The 26,149-nt window shown below is 34.5% G+C and overlaps 1 protein-coding gene and 2 long non-coding RNA genes across 3 annotated transcripts in view; all 3 read left to right on the plus strand.

Moving 5' to 3' along the window:
* The first annotated feature begins 1,777 nt into the window (after nt 1-1,777).
* Nucleotides 1,778-6,935, plus strand: LOC146162977 (uncharacterized). Its single transcript, XR_014494562.1, has 4 exons — nt 1,778-1,936; nt 2,453-2,554; nt 5,788-5,948; nt 6,465-6,935. It is a non-coding gene; the product is annotated as an uncharacterized LOC146162977 (long non-coding RNA).
* A 2,605-nt stretch (nt 6,936-9,540) lies between these two features.
* Nucleotides 9,541-13,428, plus strand: LOC146162978 (uncharacterized). The gene is made up of 3 exons (XR_014494540.1): nt 9,541-9,963; nt 10,480-10,581; nt 12,723-13,428. It is a non-coding gene; the product is annotated as an uncharacterized LOC146162978 (long non-coding RNA).
* Nucleotides 13,429-23,344: 9,916 nt separating this feature from the next.
* The window catches only part of LOC146162979 (uncharacterized), a 37,465-nt gene continuing 34,660 nt past the window's right edge, over nt 23,345-26,149 (plus strand). The window contains exon 1 of the mRNA XM_083382050.1: nt 23,345-23,953. Coding sequence (XP_083238176.1) covers nt 23,875-23,953 — 79 coding nt within the window. The 5' untranslated portion in view covers nt 23,345-23,874. The remainder of the gene's footprint in view (nt 23,954-26,149) is intronic.

Consider the following 26,149-nt stretch of genomic DNA (forward strand, 5'->3'; position numbering starts at 1 on the left):
AATCAACACTGTGAACAGCACAGCGCTGTCAACCGCACAACACGTTAACTGAGAAAAGGCCTAGTTTACAAGCGGATAGCGGCCTTGTTAGAATCAGAGTTCTGTGAACACTACCTTTCTATAAAAGCGGGATTTTGCCTCCACTTTTGTGGCCACCCAAACTTTTTCACTGTTTTAAAGGACTGTTGCAAAATTTTAAAACACAATTCTCCACATTTGAAGTAAGCTTGTGTTTTTAAGACCACTGCAGTCCAATTGTAGGAGATTTGAATTGTCCCATTTTTTGTCATTTTTTAACCCTTCTTGACCCTTAATTTGGGAAAAACGATTTCAAAGGACCCTTGCAAATTTCGAGGTACGATGCGCTACATTTAAAGCAAGCTTGTGTTTCAAATGCAACGTTGAATAAGGCCGTGTAAGCACTTTTTACGCTCCAGATGTTTTTGGTTTTGCGAAAACAGTCATCGAAGAAATTCGTGCGCGCGCATTGAGGCGTGACGTACTAAGAACTGACCCGGGGTTCTAGAATGTTGCGATTTATGACAGACAATGCATTTGTTCGTTTCAATCACAACATTGGACAGTTGTTGTTCTTTATTACAAATGTGAAACACAGTCTAAAAATATTCTTTTTTGAAACTTAAATCTTTTTTTAATTTTATGATAAAAACATAGAGGAACATACTGTATAGTACCAAAAAATATATATTTAGGCCTAAAGTTAAAATATAAGACTTACGACGATGTGTAGTTAAAAATCTTAACACAGATTAATTACTTTACAAACTAGAAGCCTTAGTTTATTTTTTTATGATAATTTTAGATAAAATTCAATTGACTGCTAAACATAAAAGAAACATATTATAATAAAATATTGGAATTCTAAATCCAGGATAGAAGGCTTATTACATTGAGTAATAATAAGTATATTTCCTTTCCAGTTTATTCGAAATGTTTGACACAAAAGAGCCTATTTTTCAATCGCACTGTAATAACATTACAACACCTGTGGTAAAGAGTTGGTTTAAGTCTTGACTTTCATAAGAACCATCTTCCACCGCACTCGTTAGTTTTATAAACTCCGTTTAGAAACGCAAGGAGCCGCAAAATCCTTAGTATCACTACAAGTGTTTGGAAGTATTGAAAGTCAAGAACTCAATTTCGCCCCATTTCATATTTCCGTACTTTTTGTCTTTCGCTCATGCGAATTTCCAAGTTGCGAAAACGAAATTGTCGGAATAAGGCGAATTTGAAGAAGGACTTTTCCGGGGAATATCGTACCAGGAGTTTTGTCACGCGATTCCAACATTACATTTACAACTTTTTCGACAATAACATTGACAAGTCCCTATACATTAGAGATTTCCAAAACTTTTATTTCGATATCCGATATTTGGGATAAAAACTATCGGATCCGATATGATATGACGTCATAACTGCTGAAACAAGCAAAAAAGATAAAAATAAAACGTTCAGCGGCTATTTTTTATGTTATTATTCCAAACTTGCTTTAGCGTCTAGTTACTCCCGTAAGAAGTTTCGTTAACCCACTATTGTTTGATATTATATCACATTTAATGTTACCAAAAGTTTTAAAGCACGACTGTGTGTTAAGCGTCGCATAAGCAGCCAATGCTTTCCATAAAAAAGAACCAATTTATCATGGGCTGGTTTGTAGCACTAAACATCTATTCACACATAATCCGACTTTTCCGATAAAAGCGCATTCGTTACTTTAAATTCTAGTGAACCTCTAAACCAGCATTATTCCACAGCTTTTGAGCCCTCAATTATCGGGGTCACATCCACGAGTTCCAATGTGACCTTCAACAACAGCGGGGTCACAGAGGTCAAGGTCAAATAAGGGCCTCAACACAGAAGCAATCTTGCAGACCTCACAACAACAAACGTGGCAGCTGGGGAATCGTCAGTACAGGTAAAGAGCGACTTTTGTGCGAAGCCAAAATCAATATTTATATTTCTAGCGTATAATATGATACATACGACAACACTCCGCAAGAGTTTTTAGAGTTTGATATTTTTCTTACTCGCCAAAACAAAGTAATTGTAACCGTTTTTTTCAAACATCAGAATGTTTTAGAGACAGTAGTGAAATTAGTTGAAAAACAATTTGACTTTAACAGTAAGAATATCAAAGCCCATACAGAAGTAGATATAATTTTGAACGTTTAAAATATCTCTTTATTCATTTTCAACACAGTCGTTCAAAATGACACCTATAGTTGAATATCTTTGATATTCTTACTTCGTCTTACTGCAACCTCCAACCAATATGCTCCAATAGTAATCATTTTATTTTTAAATTTTTGTGCGTCCCATGCTAAGGTTAAAACAAAACAGTGCATTGAAAATTAGTCTCGTACCCTGACAAAGGGTAAAGAGTTGTATAGGAATAAAAACTTATAAACACCTTTTTACCTGGCTGTTTTAGATTTCTGGATTGTCGAGCAACACAAACTACGACCTTCGTCTGGAAGGAGTTAATACTTCGGGATCATTGATCACCAGTCAAAATATTTCATCGCTCCAACAGGTTGGAATGTAGGGCTGCCTTTTAAAAAACATGCTTTTTTACGTTTTGTAGTTTCTGTTCTAAATGACGATCTTATAGGAGCTTAAATGCAAGTTTAAAATTCGTTGATTGAAAAATATGATAAAAAACATATGTATTTATGCCAGCTTCTGAATAATGTGTTTAAAGGCTTTACGGTGTTCAAGACACCGGAACGGTTTGTCCGGTTTGTTCCAGCGGCTTTTCAAAACAAAGCCTAGTTGTGTAACTACAAACAAATATTTAGCAGTTCGTACTTAGATAAAACAATTGCGGCGTTAGTTTATTTTCAAATAAACGGCTCTAAAATACGTGTTATTTGTATTTGGCATTAAACGATTTTGAAAAACGGGGTCCGCTTTTAAATACTTCTTTACAAAGTAAGGACTTTTTAGCAGCGTTTATTACTGCTGAAAAATATCTAAAACACGTACCATCGACAAACCCAGTATAGGTACTTGAGAGAAAGGCAGTCTAAAATAGGCCAAGATTTGTACTTTTTTGGCCAAAACTACAGAGCTTTTCCTAAACTAGAGATGCAATCCCATATTGCTTTTTTTTGTTGTTGTGCGAGTGAAAATATTCCTTCCAAGGCATAATCTTTGGACTTGTGATTTTGTGGTGTAATACGAAACTAGCAGCTCAAGAGGGTGCTTTCCGTCCTGATAAGCTACTTGAAAGTGCGCGAGGATTTATAAGCGCTCAACTGAAGATTTTAATGTTATGGAATAACTCTGTATATACGAGGATAGCTATTTCGCAACTCGCGGAATTTTAAGCAAATCCTTCAACAAAAGCTTTAGGAAGATATTGTTTTTTACGTAGTAAGAATATCAAATCCCATACAGAAGTATAGCAGTTTGAACGTTTCAAATAATTATTTATTCATTTTCAACATCACGTTTTCTGCATCGGGCTTTAATATTCTTACTAAGTCTTACTACAACCTTTTTTATTTATATTTACCGGACCCCAGTTTGAGAACCACTGTCTTAGAGTAAATCATTCAATGAATAATTTTATTACAAGCCAAACTCCGCCAAGTGAACCAAACTTAACTACCAGGCAGGCTCAGAATCAGGCGTTTCATGCTGCCATGCACCACGGCTTAAAAGGTGAATAACTGGTGCGCTCTGACGCGTAAAAATTGACAAAGCTTGCATTAAATAAGGGAGGTTAACTTGCCAATTTCAACCTAATTTAGCTACGTTTTGCGCATACAAAATAGCTGTTTTTCACGTTTTTATTTTATTTTATAAGGTTATTTCTAAAACCTTGGATTTCACCCCCGGAGTCCTGGATCTGTCCCTGATCTTTAGTAGCGTGCTTCAAACAACTATAATATGTAGTGGGTTAGTGTTTAGTGAATTCAGTCAATTGTTGGGAAACAGTTTAAAATGATTTGATTATACTCCATACTCCAATATTGTTCGGTAAGCAACTAAGGATTTTGTCGTGTGCTGTAAGAATAAACCAAAGCTTGAGACTCGCTACATTATTTTCTATTGTATGGGCGCCTTGTTAGAATCAGAGTTCTGTGAACGGTATTCTCTACCTTTCTATAAATGCGGGATTTTGCCTCCACTTTTGTGGCCGCCCAAACTTTTTCACTGTTTTAAAGGACTGTTGCAAAATTTTAAAACACAATTCTACACATTTGAAGTAAGCTTGTGTTTTTAAGACCGCTGCAGTCCAATTTTAGGAGATTTGAATTGTCCCATTTTTTGTCATTTTTTAACCCTTCGTGACCCTTAATTTGGGAAAAACGATTTCAAAGGACCCTTGCAAATTTCGAGGTACGATGCGCTACATTTAAAGCAAGCTTGTGTTTCAAATGCAACGTTAAATAAGGCCGTGTAAGCACTTTTCACGCTCCAGATGTTTTAGGTTTTGCGAAAACAGTCATCGAAGAAATTCGTGCGCGCGCATTGAGGCGTGACGTACTAAGAACTGACCCGGGGTTCTAGAATGTTGCGATTGTTGACTGACAATGCATTTGTTCGTTTCAATCACAACATTGGACAGTTGTTGTTCTTTATTACAAATGTGACACACAGTCTAAAAATATTCTTTTTTGAAAGTTAAACCTTTTTTAATTTTATGATAAAAACATAGAGGAACATACTGTATAGTAACAAAAAATATATATTTAGGCCTAAAGCGAAAATATAAGACTTACGAAGATGTATAAATAAAAATCTTAACACAGATTAATTACTTTACAAACTAGAAGCCTTAGTTTATTTTTTTATGATAATTTTAGATAAAATTCAATTGACTGCTAAACATAAAAGAAACATATTATAATAAAATATTGGAATTCTAAATCCAGGATAGAAGGCTTATTACATTGAGTAATAATAAGTATATTTCCTTTCCAGTTTATTCGAAATGTTCGACACAAAAGAGCCTATTTTTCAATCGCACTGTAATAACATTACAACACCTGTGGTAAAGAGTTGGTTTAAGTCTTGACTTTCATAAGAACCATCTTCCACCGCACTCGTTAGTTTTATAAACTCCGTTTAGAAACGCAAGGAGCCGCAAAATTCTTAGTATCACTACAAGTGTTTGGAAGTATTGAAAGTCAAGAACTCAATTTCGCCCCATTTCATATTTCCGTACTTTTTGTCTTTCGCTCATGCGAATTTCCAAGTTGCGAAAACGAAATTGTCGGAATAAGGCGAATTTGAAGAAGGACTTTTCCTGGGAATATCGTACCAGGAGTTTTGTCACGCGATTCCAACATTACATTTACAACTTTTTCGACAATAACATTGACAAGTCCCTATACATTAGAGATTTCCAAAACTTTTATTTCGATATCCGATATTTGGGATAAAAACTATCGGATCCGATATGATATGACGTCATAACTGCTGAAACAAGCAAAAAAGATAAAAATAAAACGTTCAGCGGCTATTTTTTATGTTATTATTCCAAACTTGCTTTAGCGTCTAGTTACTCCCGTAAGAAGTTTCGTTAACCCACTATTGTTTGATATTATATCACATTTAATGTTACCAAAAGTTTTAAAGCACGACTGTGTGTTAAGCGTCGCATAAGCAGCCAATGCTTTCCATAAAAAAGAACCAATTTATCATGGGCTGGTTTGTAGCACTAAACATCTATTCACACATAATCCGACTTTTCCGATAAAAGCGCATTCGTTACTTTAAATTCTAGTGAACCTCTAAACCAGCATTATTCCACAGCTTTTGAGCCCTCAATTATCGGGGTCACATCCACGAGTTCCAATGTGACCTTCAACAACAGCGGGGTCACAGAGGTCAAGGTCAAATAAGGGCCTCAACACAGAAGCAATCTTGCAGACCTCACAACAACAAACGTGGCAGCTGGGGAATCGTCAGTACAGGTAAAGAGCGACTTTTGTGCGAAGCCAAAATCAATATTTATATTTCTAGCGTATAATATGATACATACGACAACACTCCGCAAGAGTTTTTAGAGTTTGATATTTTTCTTACTCGCCAAAACAAAGTAATTGTAACCGTTTTTTTCAAACATCAGAATGTTTTAGAGACAGTAGTGAAATTAGTTGAAAAACAATTTGACTTTAACAGTAAGAATATCAAAGCCCATACAGAAGTAGATATAATTTTGAACGTTTAAAATATCTCTTTATTCATTTTCAACACAGTCGTTCAAAATGACACCTATAGTTGAATATCTTTGATATTCTTACTTCGTCTTACTGCAACCTCCAACCAATATGCTCCAATAGTAATCATTTTATTTTTAAATTTTTGTGCGTCCCATGCTAAGGTTAAAACAAAACAGTGCATTGAAAATTAGTCTCGTACCCTGACAAAGGGTAAAGAGTTGTATAGGAATAAAAACTTATAAACACCTTTTTACCTGGCTGTTTTAGATTTCTGGATTGTCGAGCAACACAAACTACGACCTTCGTCTGGAAGGAGTTAATACTTCGGGATCATTGATCACCAGTCAAAATATTTCATCGCTCCAACAGGTTGGAATGTAGGGCTGCCTTTTAAAAAACATGCTTTTTTACGTTTTGTAGTTTCTGTTCTAAATGACGATCTTATAGGAGCTTAAATGCAAGTTTAAAATTCGTTGATTGAAAAATATGATAAAAAACATATGTATTTATGCCAGCTTCTGAATAATGTGTTTAAAGGCTTTACGGTGTTCAAGACACCGGAACGGTTTGTCCGGTTTGTTCCAGCGGCTTTTCAAAACAAAGCCTAGTTGTGTAACTACAAACAAATATTTAGCAGTTCGTACTTAGATAAAACAATTGCGGCGTTAGTTTATTTTCAAATAAACGGCTCTAAAATACGTGTTATTTGTATTTGGCATTAAACGATTTTGAAAAACGGGGTCCGCTTTTAAATACTTCTTTACAAAGTAAGGACTTTTTAGCAGCGTTTATTACTGCTGAAAAATATCTAAAACACGTACCATCGACAAACCCAGTATAGGTACTTGAGAGAAAGGCAGTCTAAAATAGGCCAAGATTTGTACTTTTTTGGCCAAAACTACAGAGCTTTTCCTAAACTAGAGATGCAATCCCATATTGCTTTTTTTTGTTGTTGTGCGAGTGAAAATATTCCTTCCAAGGCATAATCTTTGGACTTGTGATTTTGTGGTGTAATACGAAACTAGCAGCTCAAGAGGGTGCTTTCCGTCCTGATAAGCTACTTGAAAGTGCGCGAGGATTTATAAGCGCTCAACTGAAGATTTTAATGTTATGGAATAACTCTGTATATACGAGGATAGCTATTTCGCAACTCGCGGAATTTTAAGCAAATCCTTCAACAAAAGCTTTAGGAAGATATTGTTTTTTACGTAGTAAGAATATCAAATCCCATACAGAAGTATAGCAGTTTGAACGTTTCAAATAATTATTTATTCATTTTCAACATCACGTTTTCTGCATCGGGCTTTAATATTCTTACTAAGTCTTACTACAACCTTTTTTATTTATATTTACCGGACCCCAGTTTGAGAACCACTGTCTTAGAGTAAATCATTCAATGAATAATTTTATTACAAGCCAAACTCCGCCAAGTGAACCAAACTTAACTACCAGGCAGGCTCAGAATCAGGCGTTTCATGCTGCCATGCACCACGGCTTAAAAGGTGAATAACTGGTGCGCTCTGACGCGTAAAAATTGACAAAGCTTGCATTAAATAAGGGAGGTTAACTTGCCAATTTCAACCTAATTTAGCTACGTTTTGCGCATACAAAATAGCTGTTTTTCACGTTTTTATTTTATTTTATAAGGTTATTTCTAAAACCTTGGATTTCACCCCCGGAGTCCTGGATCTGTCCCTGATCTTTAGTAGCGTGCTTCAAACAACTATAATATGTAGTGGGTTAGTGTTTAGTGAATTCAGTCAATTGTTGGGAAACAGTTTAAAATGATTTGATTATACTCCATACTCCAATATTGTTCGGTAAGCAACTAAGGATTTTGTCGTGTGCTGTAAGAATAAACCAAAGCTTGAGACTCGCTACATTCTTTTCTATTGTATGGGCGCCTTGTTAGAATCAGAGTTCTGTGAACGGTATTCTCTACCTTTCTATAAATGCGGGATTTTGCCTCCACTTTTGTGGCCGCCCAAACTTTTTCACTGTTTTAAAGGACTGTTGCAAAATTTTAAAACACAATTCTACACATTTGAAGTAAGCTTGTGTTTTTAAGACCGCTGCAGTCCAATTTTAGGAGATTTGAATTGTCCCATTTTTTGTCATTTTTTAACCCTTCGTGACCCTTAATTTGGGAAAAACGATTTCAAAGGACCCTTGCAAATTTCGAGGTACGATGCGCTACATTTAAAGCAAGCTTGTGTTTCAAATGCAACGTTAAATAAGGCCGTGTAAGCACTTTTCACGCTCCAGATGTTTTAGGTTTTGCGAAAACAGTCATCGAAGAAATTCGTGCGCGCGCATTGAGGCGTGACGTACTAAGAACTGACCCGGGGTTCTAGAATGTTGCGATTGTTGACTGACAATGCATTTGTTCGTTTCAATCACAACATTGGACAGTTGTTGTTCTTTATTACAAATGTGACACACAGTCTAAAAATATTCTTTTTTGAAAGTTAAACCTTTTTTAATTTTATGATAAAAACATAGAGGAACATACTGTATAGTAACAAAAAATATATATTTAGGCCTAAAGCGAAAATATAAGACTTACGAAGATGTATAAATAAAAATCTTAACACAGATTAATTACTTTACAAACTAGAAGCCTTAGTTTATTTTTTTATGATAATTTTAGATAAAATTCAATTGACTGCTAAACATAAAAGAAACATATTATAATAAAATATTGGAATTCTAAATCCAGGATAGAAGGCTTATTACATTGAGTAATAATAAGTATATTTCCTTTCCAGTTTATTCGAAATGTTCGACACAAAAGAGCCTATTTTTCAATCGCACTGTAATAACATTACAACACCTGTGGTAAAGAGTTGGTTTAAGTCTTGACTTTCATAAGAACCATCTTCCACCGCACTCGTTAGTTTTATAAACTCCGTTTAGAAACGCAAGGAGCCGCAAAATTCTTAGTATCACTACAAGTGTTTGGAAGTATTGAAAGTCAAGAACTCAATTTCGCCCCATTTCATATTTCCGTACTTTTTGTCTTTCGCTCATGCGAATTTCCAAGTTGCGAAAACGAAATTGTCGGAATAAGGCGAATTTGAAGAAGGACTTTTCCTGGGAATATCGTACCAGGAGTTTTGTCACGCGATTCCAACATTACATTTACAACTTTTTCGACAATAACATTGACAAGTCCCTATACATTAGAGATTTCCAAAACTTTTATTTCGATATCCGATATTTGGGATAAAAACTATCGGATCCGATCTGATATGACGTCATAACTGCTAAAACAAGCAAAAAAGATAAAAATAAAACGTTCAGCGGCTATTTTTTTGTGTTATTAAGCCAAACTTGCTTTAGCGTCTAGTTACTCCCGTAAGAAGTTTCATTAACCCACTATTGTTTGATATTATATTACATTTAATGTTACCAAAAGTTTTAAAGCACGACTGTGTGTTAAGCGTCACATAAGCAGCCAATGCTTTCCATAAAAAAGAACCAATTTATCATGGGCTGGTTTGTAGCACTAAACATCTATTCACACATAATCCGACTTTTCCGATAAAAGCGCATTCGTTGCTTTAAATTCTAGTGAACCTTTAAAACCCAGCATTATTCCACAGCTTTTGAGCCCTCAATTATCGGGGTCACATCCACGAGTTCCAATGTGACCTTCAACAACAGCGGGGTCACAGAGGTCAAGGTCAAATAAGGGCCTCAACACAGAAGCAATCTTGCAGACCTCACAACAATAAACGTGGCAGCTGGGGAATCGTCAGTACAGGTAAAGAGCGACTTTTGTGCGAAGCCAAAATCAATATTTATATTTCTAGTGTATAATATGATACATACGACAACACTCCACAAGAGTTTTTAGAGTTTAATATTTTTCTTACTCGCCAAAACAAAGTACTTGTAACCGTTTTTTTCAAACATCAGAATGTTTTAGAGACAGTAGTGAAATTAGTTGAAAAACAACTTGACTTTAACAGTAATCACATCAAAGCCCATACAGAAGTAGATATAATTTTGAACATTTAAAATATCTCTTTATTCAGTTTCAACACAGTCGTTCAAAATGACACCTATACTTGAATATCTTTGATATTCTTACTTCGTCTTACTGCAACCTCCAACCAATATGCTCCAATAGTAATCATTTTATTTTTAAATTTTTGTGCGTCCCATGCTAAGGTTAAAACAAAACAGTGCATTGAAAATTAGTCTCGTACCCTGACAAAGGGTAAAGAGTTGTGTAGGAATAAAAACTTATAAACACCTTTTTACCTGGCTGTTTTAGATTTCTGGATTGTCGAGCAACACAAACTACGACCTTCGTCTGGAAGGAGTTAATACTTCGGGATCATTGATCACCAGTCAAAATATTTCATCGCTCCAACAGGTTGGAATGTAGGGCTGCCTTTTAAAAAACATGCTTTTTTACGTTTTGTAGTTTCTGTTCTAAATGACGATCTTATAGGAGCTTAAATCCAAGTTTAAAATTCGTTGATTGAAAAATATGATAAAAAACATATGTATTTATGCCAGCTTCTGAATAATGTGTTTAAAGGCTTTACGGTGTTCAAGACACCGAAACGGTTTGTCCGGTTTGTTCCAGCGGCTTTTCAAAACAAAGCCTAGTTGTGTAACTACAAACAAATACTTAGCAGTTCGTACTTAGATAAAACAATTGCGGCGTTAGTTTTTTTTTAAATAAACGGCTCTAAAATACGTGTTATTTGTATTTGGCATTAAACGATTTTGAAAAACGGGGTCCGCTTTTAAATACTTCTTTACAAAGTAAGGACTTTTTAGCAGCGTTTATTACTGCTGAAAAATATCTAAAACACGTACCATCGACAAACCCAGTATAGGTACTTGAGAGAAAGGCAGTCTAAAATAGGCCAAGATTTGTACTTTTTTGGCCAAAACTACAGAGCTTTTCCTAAACTAGAGATGCAAGCCCATATTGCTTTTTTTTGTTGTTGTGCGAGTGAAAATATTCCTTCCAAGGCATAATCTTTGGACTTGTGATTTTGTGGTGTAATACGAAACTAGCAGCTCAAGAGGGTGCTTTCCGTCCTGATAAGCTACTTGAAAGTGCGCGAGGATTTATAAGCGCTCAACTGAAGATTTTAATGTTATGGAATAACTCTGTATATACGAGGATAGCTATTTCGCAACTCGCGGAATTTTAAGCAAATCCTTCAACAAAAGCTTTAGGAAGATATTGTTTTTTACGTAGTAAGAATGTCAAATCCCATACAGAAGTATAGCAGTTTGAACGTTTCAAATAATTATTTATTCATTTTCAACATCACGTTTTCTGCATCGGGCTTTAATATTCTTACTAAGTCTTACTACAACCTCCTACCATTGTGCACAAAAATATATTGGTTTATGATTTGCATTTTATTTTTATTTTATTTTAAAAACGCAATAACGATTAGATGATGCTTTTGTGTGTGCTTATAGATTTCAATGTTTGCTAAAATAAACTTTAGGGTGCCAAAGATTTATTAATTTTAATTACAGGGTAGATAAGCTAAAAAAATGAGTCTCAGAGTCCAGAAGTAGGTAGCGTCATATAAACATTTTGAAGGTTTCAGTTAACTACTTTAATATGGGCTTTGGACCTTTGGTATCCCTACAAAGTACGAACGAAAAGACCTAAGCACGGTTGTGCGAAAGTTTGGCGTTTTATATTTGATTTTCTTGTAAAAACGGTATAACACTTAAAAAGGTGTTTTTGTGTGCTTACAGATTTACATTTTTGCTAAATTGACTTTAGGAAACCGCAGATCTATTATTTTTTAATGGGATGAGCTAAAAAACTAGCCTCAATACCCATAAGTGCGGGTTAGCATCCTGTAAATTCGAATGCATTTCAGACTATGCAGCCTTAGATTCCAGTCCAACCTATATATAACGTAACTAAAAACGGGTTATATACAGCATCCATCAATAAGGATGTGATATATTTGTGATTAAAAAATGAAAATCCTAAAGTATCAAAACCCATATTGGACGTCACGAGCCCGACTCCGACTCTGCAGCCCTGATATCAACAAAATGAATTCCGAATGGCTATAAGAATATATATTATTACGTCATAGACGAGGAATACGAGAATTTTTCGTAAACAACTTTTTACAACGAAGGCGCAATAAGTAAGATTCACGATACTGGATGGAAAAAGCTTTCGAAATCATAGAGTTGTGAAATAACTGCGGGGGTACGTACTGTACAATTATATGCAAGGTTACGAGTGTACGTTTCAGTCGACACACTGCTTCATGTAATCTAAGCTTGCTGCGGTGCGAACCGGTGTGAACCTGTGTCTGCCACATTTAGCGCGAAGTGTTTTGTTACAGAGCTTTGTGTTAAGCGTTGTAGCGCAGCAAACGTGTGGAAGCCTGGGGCGGGCACGAGGCCATTTCACCTAAAGTGCATTTGTTGCCTATTACAACAACGTAACTGCAAACAAACCTGAATTATATTTGTAGGCTGTCTTGACCTATTTTCTGTAAATGATTTCCACAGGCGTCGTGCGTCACTTGGTGTTGCTTTGTGACGTCATAATTTCAGTGGTTGTAACTTGACCTCTGTGGTGAAATATTACAGCTTGTAAAATCGACCAAGTGTATTTTGGTAAGCCGCTTGCTTTACTGTTGTGTCTTTATAACCAGATCTTCACTAAAAGGTTTCAGCCAAAAGGCGTCTGCGTCTCATCGCAACTTCGAAAGTAAAAGTTTGGCGACTTAAATAATACAAAGGCGTTTATTGCTTTGCCATAACATATTAACATCTTTGTAGCTTTGTATTCAAAGTAACATCTCTCCAACCTTACATTTAACAAAATAAACGAACTGTGTGGTGTTCTTAAAGTTACTTTTTATTACGTCACGTTAAAGTGTAACCTTGTGACGTCATCTATATATAAACGTTTCCCACAAACAAAAACTAATAATATGAAGTAGTTTTTAGTCACATTTTATTTATTCCAAATCATTAAAACTCACAGAGAAACGTCAGCAGTTAGCAGTTTTGCGAATTGCATTTATTTAACAGTTGATGTTGTTTCATCTTGATAGGCTTATATATTTCCTTGTGTGATTTAATAGTTGCAATACAAGTCACTTTAGCAGAGAGTTTCAGTTCTTCTTTCAACATTTGGGCTTTTTGATAAAAAATTTAACGAGTTAGTCTGTTTGGTGGAATGCTGGGAGTTTAGGGGATTTACGGTAGTCAAGCACAACCTGACTTGTTCAGTTAACGCTATGCTTGAATGGCTTGAGGTTTATGGCCTACCTTAAACCATCCAGGCGTCATTGAGGTGAGCTATAGTTGGCTACATTATTGTGTGGCAGTCAAGCACAGCCGAAAACTTTACTGTGGAAAAGAGGAACCCGATTTTTCGTCTGAGCTTGTCATAATATAATATGTAGAGAATGAAGTGAGGAACTGTTCTGTGACAAAGAAACTTTATATTTGTAAACCCTAACTCGTCTGTATGTTGGTTCAATTTACGTTGATTGAGTTTCGTACTTTCAGCTATGGCACGATAAATATTTACATTTGCTGTAAACTCGGTTCAAATATAGAGAATGTAGTTTGTTGTGAAATACGTTTTATTTTTTCTTATTATTTATATTGGAAGTTTGTCTAAACAGAAGCAAGTTCTGTTCTTAAATTTAATTCGTACGAAAGGTTTTCTATCTTTGAACAACAAATACCGTTATTTGCAAACTTTAAGTTCGAACGTTGTGAGTTTCATACAATAACTGTGTAAACGTTAGGAAATAGAAAGGCAAGTTAAACTATTTGTATAAAACAATTTGGTAAAAAGGAAATTCGCAGACGGTGTGCAGATATTTTTTGCGAATGTTATTTCGTCTGGGTGAGTGCTGATTGAAATTTAATATTAACCCTGGGGCCTGGGTTATTGTGTGACAGTCAAACACAACACGCTATGGTTTGGACCAGGGTTTCTCAACCGTGGTCCTCGGCCCCCCTGGGGGGCCACGGAGCGGTAATTGGGGGGCCACGGTCATAGGCGTAGTCAGGGGAACACAGGGGCTATTTCTCTGCAAGAAATTATGAATATTTCACTCTTAATTATTTGTTTTTTAGCATTGATGAGCAGTACACGACTGTCGATTACAAGCATGTCACACCTCCATTTGTCAAGCACTGTTACGTCGCAAACGATTTAGTTATTATGTTTGTTGTATACATTAATGTAGTTTTACTACTTTTAGTCATTTTGTTTTTTTCCTTTCAATGGCTTTTGAGTATTTCGTTAAAACTCAGTCAGTTGCTGCGCGAAACGGTTTGCTAGCATTTTTGTTTGTGTTCGATACGGCAGTTAATACCATGGCCAAAGCGACCAAGTTGTAACGAGCCTCGCTGGCGGGAAGCGAATAATGGACTTTTAATCGTAGTGTCATTACGGATTCGTAGTAAATAGTTGTTTGTTTATGTTTTATATACACTCGATTTATCGCTGTGAGGTACCAGCTTCAGCCTCAACTTATTACCTACTCAGCGTGTCTTGTTTTTTTTCTGCATCGATAGGCGATGCACCAAACCAAATACTCTCACTAGTTCAAGTTCAAAAACAGTTCTAGTGTCAAGTTATTTAAGTTGATAGTTTGCCTATACTCATGGTGTCTAGTTATATGGGCCGAAAATTTATTTTCGGGACATATCTTGTTTTTGCTCGAATTCTTTTTTGTTTTTTTTGGTTTGTTCGCTAGAGGCGAGAGAGAGCCCGGTTGGATTCCAAATTCCTGGCAATTGTTGCGTTGTGGCTTTCCAGACAGCGCTAACGTTACGCTGATGAGCTCGCCAAGCCGCCGTTAAATTTTCGAAGCTACATATTTGGCCACAAGAGGCGCAGCTGAGCAAGATTTGCGAATTTAAAAACTTCCCGAAATATCAGCAGCTTTACGGTTTTGTTCACGCGGCTTTGTCACTTGAGAATCGTTCAAAGCACACAGTTTGAGAATCATTGAAGTCTTGTAAAAACTTTATATTAGTTTGAAAAACCCAAAGGTGATCATAAAAGCTACTCGTGTATGGAGCGTAAAATAAAAGAGACAGAAAGCTGTTTGGCAAAACATGGCGTTGTATATTTAACCATCAATTTGCTTTAATGGGAATGGTTCAACTGGTTTACGAATGGTTCAACTGGTTTACGCAACCATTTTTGGTTCAACTGGTTTACGAATGGTTCAACTGGTTTGCGCAACCATTTTATTTTCAATAAACGTATGTCGCGTAGGTTCAGATTAAAAAGTGTTAAATGTTATTAACTTAATGTTGCAATAATTTATATTGCAACCCGAGCATTGCGTGAGGATTAGTGATCGATCTCACGATTCGCAACTTGAAACTCAAGTTAATTTTTAACCAGAAGGTTCCTCTCTCGCCCGACGCTACCGACCCGGTTTGTTTACTTTTCCACAGAAAGCCTCGTTTTTTTTGCGCGCCAACTATTTCGTTTCAAAAGTAAACAAACCTTGGGCAAACGAAAAACTTAATGCACTTTGCACAGACAAAAACTTCAGGTTTTCAATTTTTTTTATAAAACAGGTGGTGGCCTACCGTTTTAACACCTCTAATGATGTCTAGTGATATTGATTAACGAAAGTTTTCCAATATTATAACATTTTTATTCCTTGAAAGCATTTATCTAACAACAAATAGAGCTTCAATAAGTTTCTGATAAGTCTGCTGAAGGTAAACAACTCGCATGCACAGTCTTCGCAGTCAGAATACTTTTTAGATTTGCCAACAACTATTTTAGTGAAACAAAATAGTGGGGGAGCTATGTGTCAAAAAACCTTCTGGCATGCAAACGATAGGTAGACGCGAGACTTTTGGCACAGATGTTTATTTTGGCGTTTTATCTTGATTTTTGCCCGAACCCAACTTGATTTCGGTGTACTTCCCACCCCCCGTATAACCCCCTATACTTCTAAATTTTAGCTTCAGCAAAATTAGCTGCGATTGGTCGCAAACAAACGAGAATGAAAAATTATTTATAAAAATATATTTTTTTTAATTTTATCACTTATAATTTTAATGTTATGGCTATTTTACGTTTTGAATTTCGTCTTTTTAATCAATATATCCCCTCATTCTTATAACTTTTATAGATTGATTTCGCGTTTTAGTTTTATAGATTTTTTTTACATCTCCAGTCGAATTATGACGTCATAGTGACGTCATTGGTTGTCAAAATTGCACATGTTTTCAAAATTACTTACAGCAGACGTTAAATTTTTTGTTTTATGCTTTAAACATAGACAAAAATATATACGTTTATTAAATGCAGACTATAAGGCTGTAACTAAAGTCAAGTCATTTGTAAAATAAGTTAAGTCAAAGTCAAGTCGTTTGTAAAATAACTTAAGTCAAAGTCAAGTCTTTGTAAAATAACTTAAGTCAAAGTCAAGTCGTTTGTAAAATAACTTAAGTCAAAGTCAAGTCGTTTGTAAAATAAGTTAAGTCAAGGTCAAGTCATTTGTAAAATAAGTTAAGTCAAGGTCAAGTCATTTGTAAAATAAGTTAAGTCAAGGTCAAGTCATTTGTAAAATAAGTTAAGTCAAAGTCAAGTCATTTGTAAAATAACTTAAGTCAAAGTCAAGTCGTTTGTAAAATAAGTTAAGTCAAGGTCAAGTCATTTGTAAAATAAGTTAAGTCAAAGTCAAGTCATTTGTAAAATAACTTAAGTCAAAGTCAAGTCATTTGTAAAATAACTTAAGTCAAAGTCAAGTCATTTGTAAAATAACTTAAGTCAAAGTCAAGTCGTTTGTAAAATAACTTAAGTCAAAGTCAAGTCGTTTGTAAAATAACTTAAGTCAAAGTCAAGTCATTTGTAAAATAACTTAAGTCAAAGTCAAGTCATTTGTAAAATAAGTTAAGTCAAGGTCAAGTCATTTGTAAAATAAGTTAAGTCAAGGTCAAGTCATTTGTAAAATAAGTTAAGTCAAGGTCAAGTCATTTGTAAAATAACTTAAGTCAAGGTCAAGTCATTTGTAAAATAAGTTAAGTCAAGGTCAAGTCATTTGTAAAATAAGTTAAGTCAAGGTCAAGTCATTTGTAAAATAAGTTAAGTCAAGGTCAAGTCATTTGTAAAATAACTTAAGTCAAGGTCAAGTCATTTGTAAAATAACTTAAGTCAAAGTCAAGTCGTTTGTAAAATAACTTAAGTCAAAGTCAAGTCTTTGTAAAATAACTTAAGTCAAAGTCAAGTCGTTTGTAAAATAACTTAAGTCAAAGTCAAGTCGTTTGTAAAATAAGTTAAGTCAAGGTCAAGTCATTTGTAAAATAAGTTAAGTCAAGGTCAAGTCATTTGTAAAATAAGTTAAGTCAAGGTCAAGTCATTTGTAAAATAAGTTAAGTCAAAGTCAAGTCATTTGTAAAATAACTTAAGTCAAAGTCAAGTCGTTTGTAAAATAAGTTAAGTCAAAGTCAAGTCATTTGTAAAATAACTTAAGTCAAAGTCAAGTCATTTGTAAAATAAGTTAAGTCAAGGTCAAGTCATTTGTAAAATAAGTTAAGTCAAGGTCAAGTCATTTGTAAAATAAGTTAAGTCAAGGTCAAGTCATTTGTAAAATAACTTAAGTCAAAGTCAAGTCATTTGTAAAATAAGTTAAGTCAAGGTCAAGTCATTTGTAAAATAAGTTAAGTCAAGGTCAAGTCATTTGTAAAATAAGTTAAGTCAAGGTCAAGTCATTTGTAAAATAACTTAAGTCAAGGTCAAGTCATTTGTAAAATAAGTTAAGTCAAGGTCAAGTCATTTGTAAAATAAGTTAAGTCAAAGTCAAGTCATTTGTAAAATAAGTTAAGTCAAGGTCAAGTCATTTGTAAAATAAGTTAAGTCAAGGTCAAGTCATTTGTAAAATAACTTAAGTCAAAGTCAAGTCGTTTGTAAAATAAGTTAAGTCAAGGTCAAGTCATTTGTAAAATAACTTAAGTCAAAGTCAAGTCGTTTGTAAAATAAGTTAAGTCAAGGTCAAGTCGTTTGTAAAATAAGTTAAGTCAAGGTCAAGTCATTTGTAAAATAACTTAAGTCAAAGTCAAGTCATTTGTAAAATAAGTTAAGTCAAGGTCAAGTCATTTGTAAAATAAGTTAAGTCAAGGTCAAGTCGTTTGTAAAATAAGTTAAGTCAAGGTCAAGTCATTTGTAAAATAAGTTAAGTCAAAGTCAAGTCGTTTGTAAAATAACTTAAGTCAAGGTCAAGTCGTTTGTAAAATAAGTTAAGTCAAGGTCAAGTCATTTGTAAAATAAGTTAAGTCAAAGTCAAGTCGTTTGTAAAATAAGTTAAGTCAAGGTCAAGTCATTTGTAAAATAAGTTAAGTCAAAGTCAAGTCATTTGTAAAATAAGTTAAGTCAAAGTCAAGTCGTTTGTAAAATAAGTTAAGTCAAGGTCAAGTCATTTGTAAAATAAGTTAAGTCAAAGTCAAGTCATTTGTAAAATAAGTTAAGTCAAAGTCAAGTCGTTTGTAAAATAAGTTAAGTCAAAGTCAAGTCATTTGTAAAATAAGTTAAGTCAAAGTCAAGTCGTTTGTAAAATAAGTTAAGACAAGGTCAAGTCATTTGTAAAATAAGTTAAGTCAAGGTCAAGTCGTTTGTAAAATAAGTTAAGTCAAGGTCAAGTCATTTGTAAAATAAGTTAAGTCAAAGTCAAGTCATTTGTAAAATAAGTTAAGTCAAAGTCAAGTCGTTTGTAAAATAAGTTAAGTCAAGGTCAAGTCATTTGTAAAATAAGTTAAGTCAAGGTCAAGTCATTTGTAAAATAAGTTAAGTCAAGGTCAAGTCATTTGTAAAATAAGTTAAGTCAAAGTCAAGTCATTTGTAAAATAAGTTAGGTCAAAGTCAAGTCGTTTGTAAAATAAGTTAAGTCAAGGTCAAGTCATTTGTAAAATAAGTTAAGTCAAGGTCAAGTCATTTGTAAAATAAGTTAAGTCAAAGTCAAGTCATTTGTAAAATAACTTAAGTCAAAGTCAAGTCATTTGTAAAATAACTTAAGTCAAAGTCAAGTCGTTTGTAAAATAAGTTAAGTCAAAGTCAAGTCATTTGTAAAATAACTTAAGTCAAAGTCAAGTCATTTGTAAAATAACTTAAGTCAAAGTCAAGTCATTTGTAAAATAAGTTAAGTCAAAGTCAAGTCGTTTGTAAAATAAGTTAAGTCAAGGTCAAGTCATTTGTAAAATAACTTAAGTCAAGGTCAAGTCATTTGTAAAATAAGTTAAGTCAAGGTCAAGTCATTTGTAAAATAAGTTAAGTCAAAGTCAAGTCATTTGTAAAATAAGTTAAGTCAAGGTCAAGTCATTTGTAAAATAAGTTAAGTCAAGGTCAAGTCATTTGTAAAATAACTTAAGTCAAAGTCAAGTCGTTTGTAAAATAAGTTAAGTCAAGGTCAAGTCATTTGTAAAATAACTTAAGTCAAAGTCAAGTCGTTTGTAAAATAAGTTAAGTCAAGGTCAAGTCGTTTGTAAAATAAGTTAAGTCAAGGTCAAGTCATTTGTAAAATAACTTAAGTCAAAGTCAAGTCATTTGTAAAATAAGTTAAGTCAAGGTCAAGTCATTTGTAAAATAAGTTAAGTCAAGGTCAAGTCGTTTGTAAAATAAGTTAAGTCAAGGTCAAGTCATTTGTAAAATAAGTTAAGTCAAAGTCAAGTCGTTTGTAAAATAACTTAAGTCAAGGTCAAGTCGTTTGTAAAATAAGTTAAGTCAAGGTCAAGTCATTTGTAAAATAAGTTAAGTCAAAGTCAAGTCGTTTGTAAAATAAGTTAAGTCAAGGTCAAGTCATTTGTAAAATAAGTTAAGTCAAAGTCAAGTCATTTGTAAAATAAGTTAAGTCAAAGTCAAGTCGTTTGTAAAATAAGTTAAGTCAAGGTCAAGTCATTTGTAAAATAAGTTAAGTCAAAGTCAAGTCATTTGTAAAATAAGTTAAGTCAAAGTCAAGTCATTTGTAAAATAAGTTAAGTCAAAGTCAAGTCGTTTGTAAAATAAGTTAAGTCAAGGTCAAGTCATTTGTAAAATAAGTTAAGTCAAGGTCAAGTCATTTGTAAAATAAGTTAAGTCAAAGTCAAGTCATTTGTAAAATAAGTTAAGTCAAGGTCAAGTCATTTGTAAAATAAGTTAAGTCAAGGTCAAGTCATTTGTAAAATAACTTAAGTCAAAGTCAAGTCGTTTGTAAAATAAGTTAAGTCAAGGTCAAGTCATTTGTAAAATAACTTAAGTCAAAGTCAAGTCGTTTGTAAAATAAGTTAAGTCAAGGTCAAGTCGTTTGTAAAATAAGTTAAGTCAAGGTCAAGTCATTTGTAAAATAACTTAAGTCAAAGTCAAGTCATTTGTAAAATAAGTTAAGTCAAGGTCAAGTCATTTGTAAAATAAGTTAAGTCAAGGTCAAGTCGTTTGTAAAATAAGTTAAGTCAAGGTCAAGTCATTTGTAAAATAAGTTAAGTCAAAGTCAAGTCGTTTGTAAAATAACTTAAGTCAAGGTCAAGTCGTTTGTAAAATAAGTTAAGTCAAGGTCAAGTCATTTGTAAAATAAGTTAAGTCAAAGTCAAGTCGTTTGTAAAATAAGTTAAGTCAAGGTCAAGTCATTTGTAAAATAAGTTAAGTCAAAGTCAAGTCATTTGTAAAATAAGTTAAGTCAAAGTCAAGTCGTTTGTAAAATAAGTTAAGTCAAGGTCAAGTCATTTGTAAAATAAGTTAAGTCAAAGTCAAGTCATTTGTAAAATAAGTTAAGTCAAAGTCAAGTCGTTTGTAAAATAAGTTAAGTCAAAGTCAAGTCATTTGTAAAATAAGTTAAGTCAAAGTCAAGTCGTTTGTAAAATAAGTTAAGTCAAGGTCAAGTCATTTGTAAAATAAGTTAAGTCAAGGTCAAGTCGTTTGTAAAATAAGTTAAGTCAAAGTCAAGTCGTTTGTAAAATAAGTTAAGTCAAGGTCAAGTCATTTGTAAAATAAGTTAAGTCAAAGTCAAGTCGTTTGTAAAATAAGTTAAGTCAAGGTCAAGTCATTTGTAAAATAAGTTTGGGGCTCGCGTCTCGGCCAAATTAGTACACAACATCATAGAGCTGAAATTGAGGAGATGCAAAATCGCTGGTTCCGATCTGCAACCTCTAACTGACGCCATATCACCAATGGATCGACCTGTAAGTGTGTGTTGTTGGAATGAAGGATGTGTTGAATATTGAAATAAAAATTTGAAAAACACTTTATTTAATTGCCACTTTATTATTATCTTTTCTGTTTACTGTCGTCTACCTTGTCAAGTATGTATTTATTTCAACGATCATTTTAGCACTTTGCAATGATGTTAGGGGTTTAGGGGGTTATACGGGGGGGGGGGAGTACACCGAAATCAAGTTGGGTTCGGGCAAAAATCAAAATACAACGCCAAAATGAACATCTGTGCCAAAAATCTCACGTCTACCTATCGTTTGCATGTCACTGCAGATAGCACCCCCACTAAAAATGTGTTGTTGCAATATTTTCAAATAGCTTTATGGCCCACTTAAATTAGTGTAATGGCCCGCTGGTGGGCCATGACCCGCAGTTTGGGAACCACTGATCTAGTTAAATATTATATTTATTCTCTCATATTTATTTCTTGCTGGTAATTTCAATTCTGACAACCCGTTTCGTTACTGTGAAAAAACGGTAGGATTCTAGACCTGCCGCCAAAAGCGTGTATTTGCACAACATATAGCAGAAATAGTATACAGACGCGAAGTGCAGTCTACCCTAGATTCCTCTTAAATTGTCGCCTTCCATAGTTTCAGGTTTCGTCGAGGCTCGAGCCTTTCTATTATGACGCAACTATGATAGCCGCCTTTTCTCCGCGATTAAGTTTGATGGATAAGTTAGCGCAGTTTTTCTTAACCCATGGGTCGCGACCCAAAACTGGGTGGCCGTTTAATTTGGTTGGGTCGCCGACTGCTACTTCACATGGATGGATTTATAGTGATTGGCTCTGAGTAGAATTTCTACGAAATTTTGTAAGACAAGATTCGAAAACGTGGCTCGTGATAATTGAATTTAAACTTTTAAATCCAAATGTTTAAGTTTTGCCGGCTTCCGGGCCATGTTTTGTGCCACCATTTGATTTGGTTGGTTCGCCGACTGCAGTAGTTCACATGGTTATTGAGGTTATATGCAAGATTTGTCAAAGTGTAAGAAAATTGTGGGAGCAATACAAAGATATGGCTCATATTAATTAAATTCGAAGTTAATATTTCCAATGTCTTAAGTGTTGTTAGGGTAAGCTTTCAAAAGGTTTAGCGAAGAGAATTGGATTGCCAAAGCCTTGTTTTTATACTTACACTTAGCATTAAAAATTGGTAAAGCACCGGTTTAAGGAAACAAGTTATTGGTGAAGGCAATTGGAACCTCGCACCGTTTAATGGTTGTAAGTTACAGCTTAATTTCTGACGTTCTGAAATGCGGGGATTTTATTCTCAAATCATAAAGAAAAAGGTTTCTGCTAGCTTAGTGTTGCCATTTGCGGGTAAACTCGCTATACTATAGTTATAGGACCTTCACTTTACCAGGCGGACACGTTATAATTGTGTCATGGAGTTCGACCACCGTATCATCTTAGTACGTGTATTTCGTTGTCGCACTCTATGAGTCTACTACCATGCAGCATGCACGCCTTGTGCACGCCTTGTGCACGCCATGTACACGCCTTGAACACGTGTTTCTCGTGTTGCTATTTCGCTAGCGTTCCTAAGGCGCAGTAATTATTGGCTTACGTTGGAATGGTGATTGCATTCTGCGCCCTATATAACAGTGCGTGTTATTCGTTCTTTCATTATACTTTACTGCTACGTCTATGAGCAATAAACCTTCTTAAAAAAAAAATAATAAGAAAAAAATACAAAAAAATAAATAAGAAAAAAATAAAAATAAAAAATAAAAAAATAATCCTTCTACGAATACAACAAATTGCAAGCACAAACAGACAAGCATCGTTTCTCGACACAGTTAATAAGTTAAATTTTATTCAAAATTGTCCTGTTAAATAAAGTCCTTTGTGGTTGTTGAAGCGGCGGGAATCCATTGGCGAGGAAAATTAAGTTTAGCGGAACGAGATTTTGCTGAAAAAGCACGAATGCGTTCAGTCTAGCTATAGTGGAAAAGGGTTACAAGAAACGATTCGAAACCGTGGCTTTAAACTGCATGACGGTTCGTGGATTTCACTGCATTTTAGCTTAAACGTGTTAGGCCTGTTTATGCGCTGAATCTAGCTTTAAGCGGGATTGGGTTTAAGTAAAAAATCTGTTTTCACTGGTTTAGATTAGGCCTAAACGTCACGAAAATTTAATTCTAAGCATTCCGTTTCTACTCGGTTTAAGTATAAGCTTTATATTAATTTTGTAAATAGTCATTTGTCGGTGAAAAGCTACTTATTGAGTAAACAAGTTTCACATAATTTCGGCGTAAATAAAATCAGACGCTCAAACAAGCTATATTTTGTCAATAGTCATTTTTTGGTAAAAGAGTTACATGTTGAATAAATATATTTGCCTTAATTTCAGCACGAAACAGAATAAAGCAGTTGAGTAACGTGAAATCGACCTTCATACAACGGTTGTTTTAATATTTTAGATATTGTCGACACTTAGTATATCTTGTATTAACAAATGTACTAGCCCGCCATTGAACATAATGGCATCGATGAGTCGGGTTTATGCGCAGCTCTTAACTTCATTAATCGTTGCAATCTGCTTTGTCTGCAAAGTTTCCGGTAAGTTGTGGGCAATATCTACTTGCTGTTCACATCACCTGTGTACTAATTATGGCACGCGTCATGTAGCTGATATTACTACGCCAGATTATGCTAATAACATTAGGGGAATCTTGAGTTTTCATTTTTACTTTGTGTTATAATTGCTTGGTATTTTGTCGTGTTTCTAATTGCTTAAGTCGGGTGTTTTCATTTTTGGGCACTTTTGCACAAAAGTGTGCAACCAAAGAAAAATTGAATGCTTTTTTACAAAATTCGATCTCAAGTCGCCCCCCTCACTATTTTGCAGGGATTATTAAACATAATACCTTCAGTACCCTTTGTGTTTAGTTTACCTAACAATAAACGACCGAATTAGTGTTGTTAGAGCTACATTCGAACAAAAATAAAGTAATAACAAACTGTAAAAAAACGTTTAACACTGCCTAAGCTGTTGCACATGTCAGGACTTTTTTATTGAAATGTGTTGTAACCGGCTCTGTATAGACATAAAAAATGTTATTTTTTAACGAAGTTAAGAAAACACTTTTCCCTGTACAGTTTCAGGCGTTATTTTTGTCAATTTCGGCTTTATAACGATGAATTTAGTAATTATTTCGACATGTTTATGTCGTATTTAAACGATTTCGATCTTATTTTGTGGTAGGTATTAATGCGTATTCCGGGCTTTATTATGTCGTTGGTCTTAATACTATGGTAATCTAAACATAAAAAAATGGAAAGTTTGTGAGCTGCATGTTCGCGATTTAGGGTTAGGGTTAGGGTTAGGGTAACGTGAGTAACGTGGTTCATTCTGCTCCCTCTTAAGTAAGCCGCAAAGCAAGTGGGAAAAATAGAAAGAAACTCGTTTGCTCCCAGACATAAAAAAATTAGTTTCTTTCTATGAGAGAAAGTCTCGCATCTCAAGCGAGCGCCGTCGCAAACCGGACACGGGTGAGCAACTTTTATTTTTAGGGCGTTTGTTAGCAATTCTGGATCGATAAATGTCGCTACATATTTTGTTGCTGTATATAAAAAACCGTGTGAAAAGAGTAATTTAATTTCAATCCTTATAAGTCAAGGGACGACCTGCGCTTTGGTGTAAACAATATGCTCACGTAAACGCAAAAATACGCAACATGTTATGAAATTTATTGTAACCGATCGTGTGCAACGTTCCAAGTAAAGACTTAAGTTGAAAACTTTTAGCAGTATATTCAACCACGCAAAATTTAGACAGAGTTCGCAAAACATCGCATTTGTTGTCGCAGTTTGAACGCTAAGCAGATTTACTTTTCAAACGAGGTTTTCTTTCGTTGGCATCAAATACTGCTGCCACACACCACACGGGTCGTATATTAAACATACTTTGAATAAACATCTGGAAATCTTCACGTATATCGTACAACAAGCCTTCCCTAAAATATTGTGATAGTGATTGAGGCCAAAGCCTAATGACTTCTTACAATGTGTTTACCCACGCAATACTTAGCAGAGTTCGCGAAAAAAGCTTTATTGCAGCAGTTAACAGTAAGCATTTGTTTTTTCAATGAGGATTTCTTACGTTTGACGCAGTTTAGCACCGGGATTACGTATTTGCTTAAACATGACGCTATCAAGCAAGTCTAAGCAATTGCTGCTACAACATAAAGTTTTACGTTTGGGAGTTACTGTCAATTGACAAATGTCAAGGGTTTTCGTTACTTAAAAGATATTGCATGCTTAGCCAAGTGTTGTGTGCTATAGTCGATTATTTATTCGTACCATTCAAAAACATTACACAACAGTGGTTGCATGTTAACTCGAAAGGGCGGGCGTGCAACTTCTCGCAAAACCTCTTGACGAAAAGGGTAAAGCGTTTTCACACATTTATAAGCCGATAACCTGACGAAAGTGCATTGCCTTGGTAAAGATAAAGTTGTGGCAAAGTTTATACTTTTATGCTTGATTGGTTTTGCAGTTTGTTTAACCACGTAAAAGATAGTGTAAGTTCGCAAAATATTGCGTTTATTGCAGCGTTTTCCTTAACATTCTTTTATGAGGCATTTAGACACTTACACAGACAACTTATAAAATGATACCTACTTCTGTATGGGCTTTGATATTCTTATTACGTCTTACTACAACCTCCAATCATTATGCTTCAAAGTTTATTTGCTTGAATTACGCGAAATTTGAACAATTACTGCTACGACTTAACGTTTGTTAGTAATTTTC

The sequence above is a fragment of the Ascidiella aspersa genome, chromosome 2 (assembly GCF_963924565.1).
Source record: "Ascidiella aspersa chromosome 2, kaAscAspe10.2, whole genome shotgun sequence".
Lineage (NCBI taxonomy): Eukaryota > Metazoa > Chordata > Ascidiacea > Phlebobranchia > Ascidiidae > Ascidiella > Ascidiella aspersa.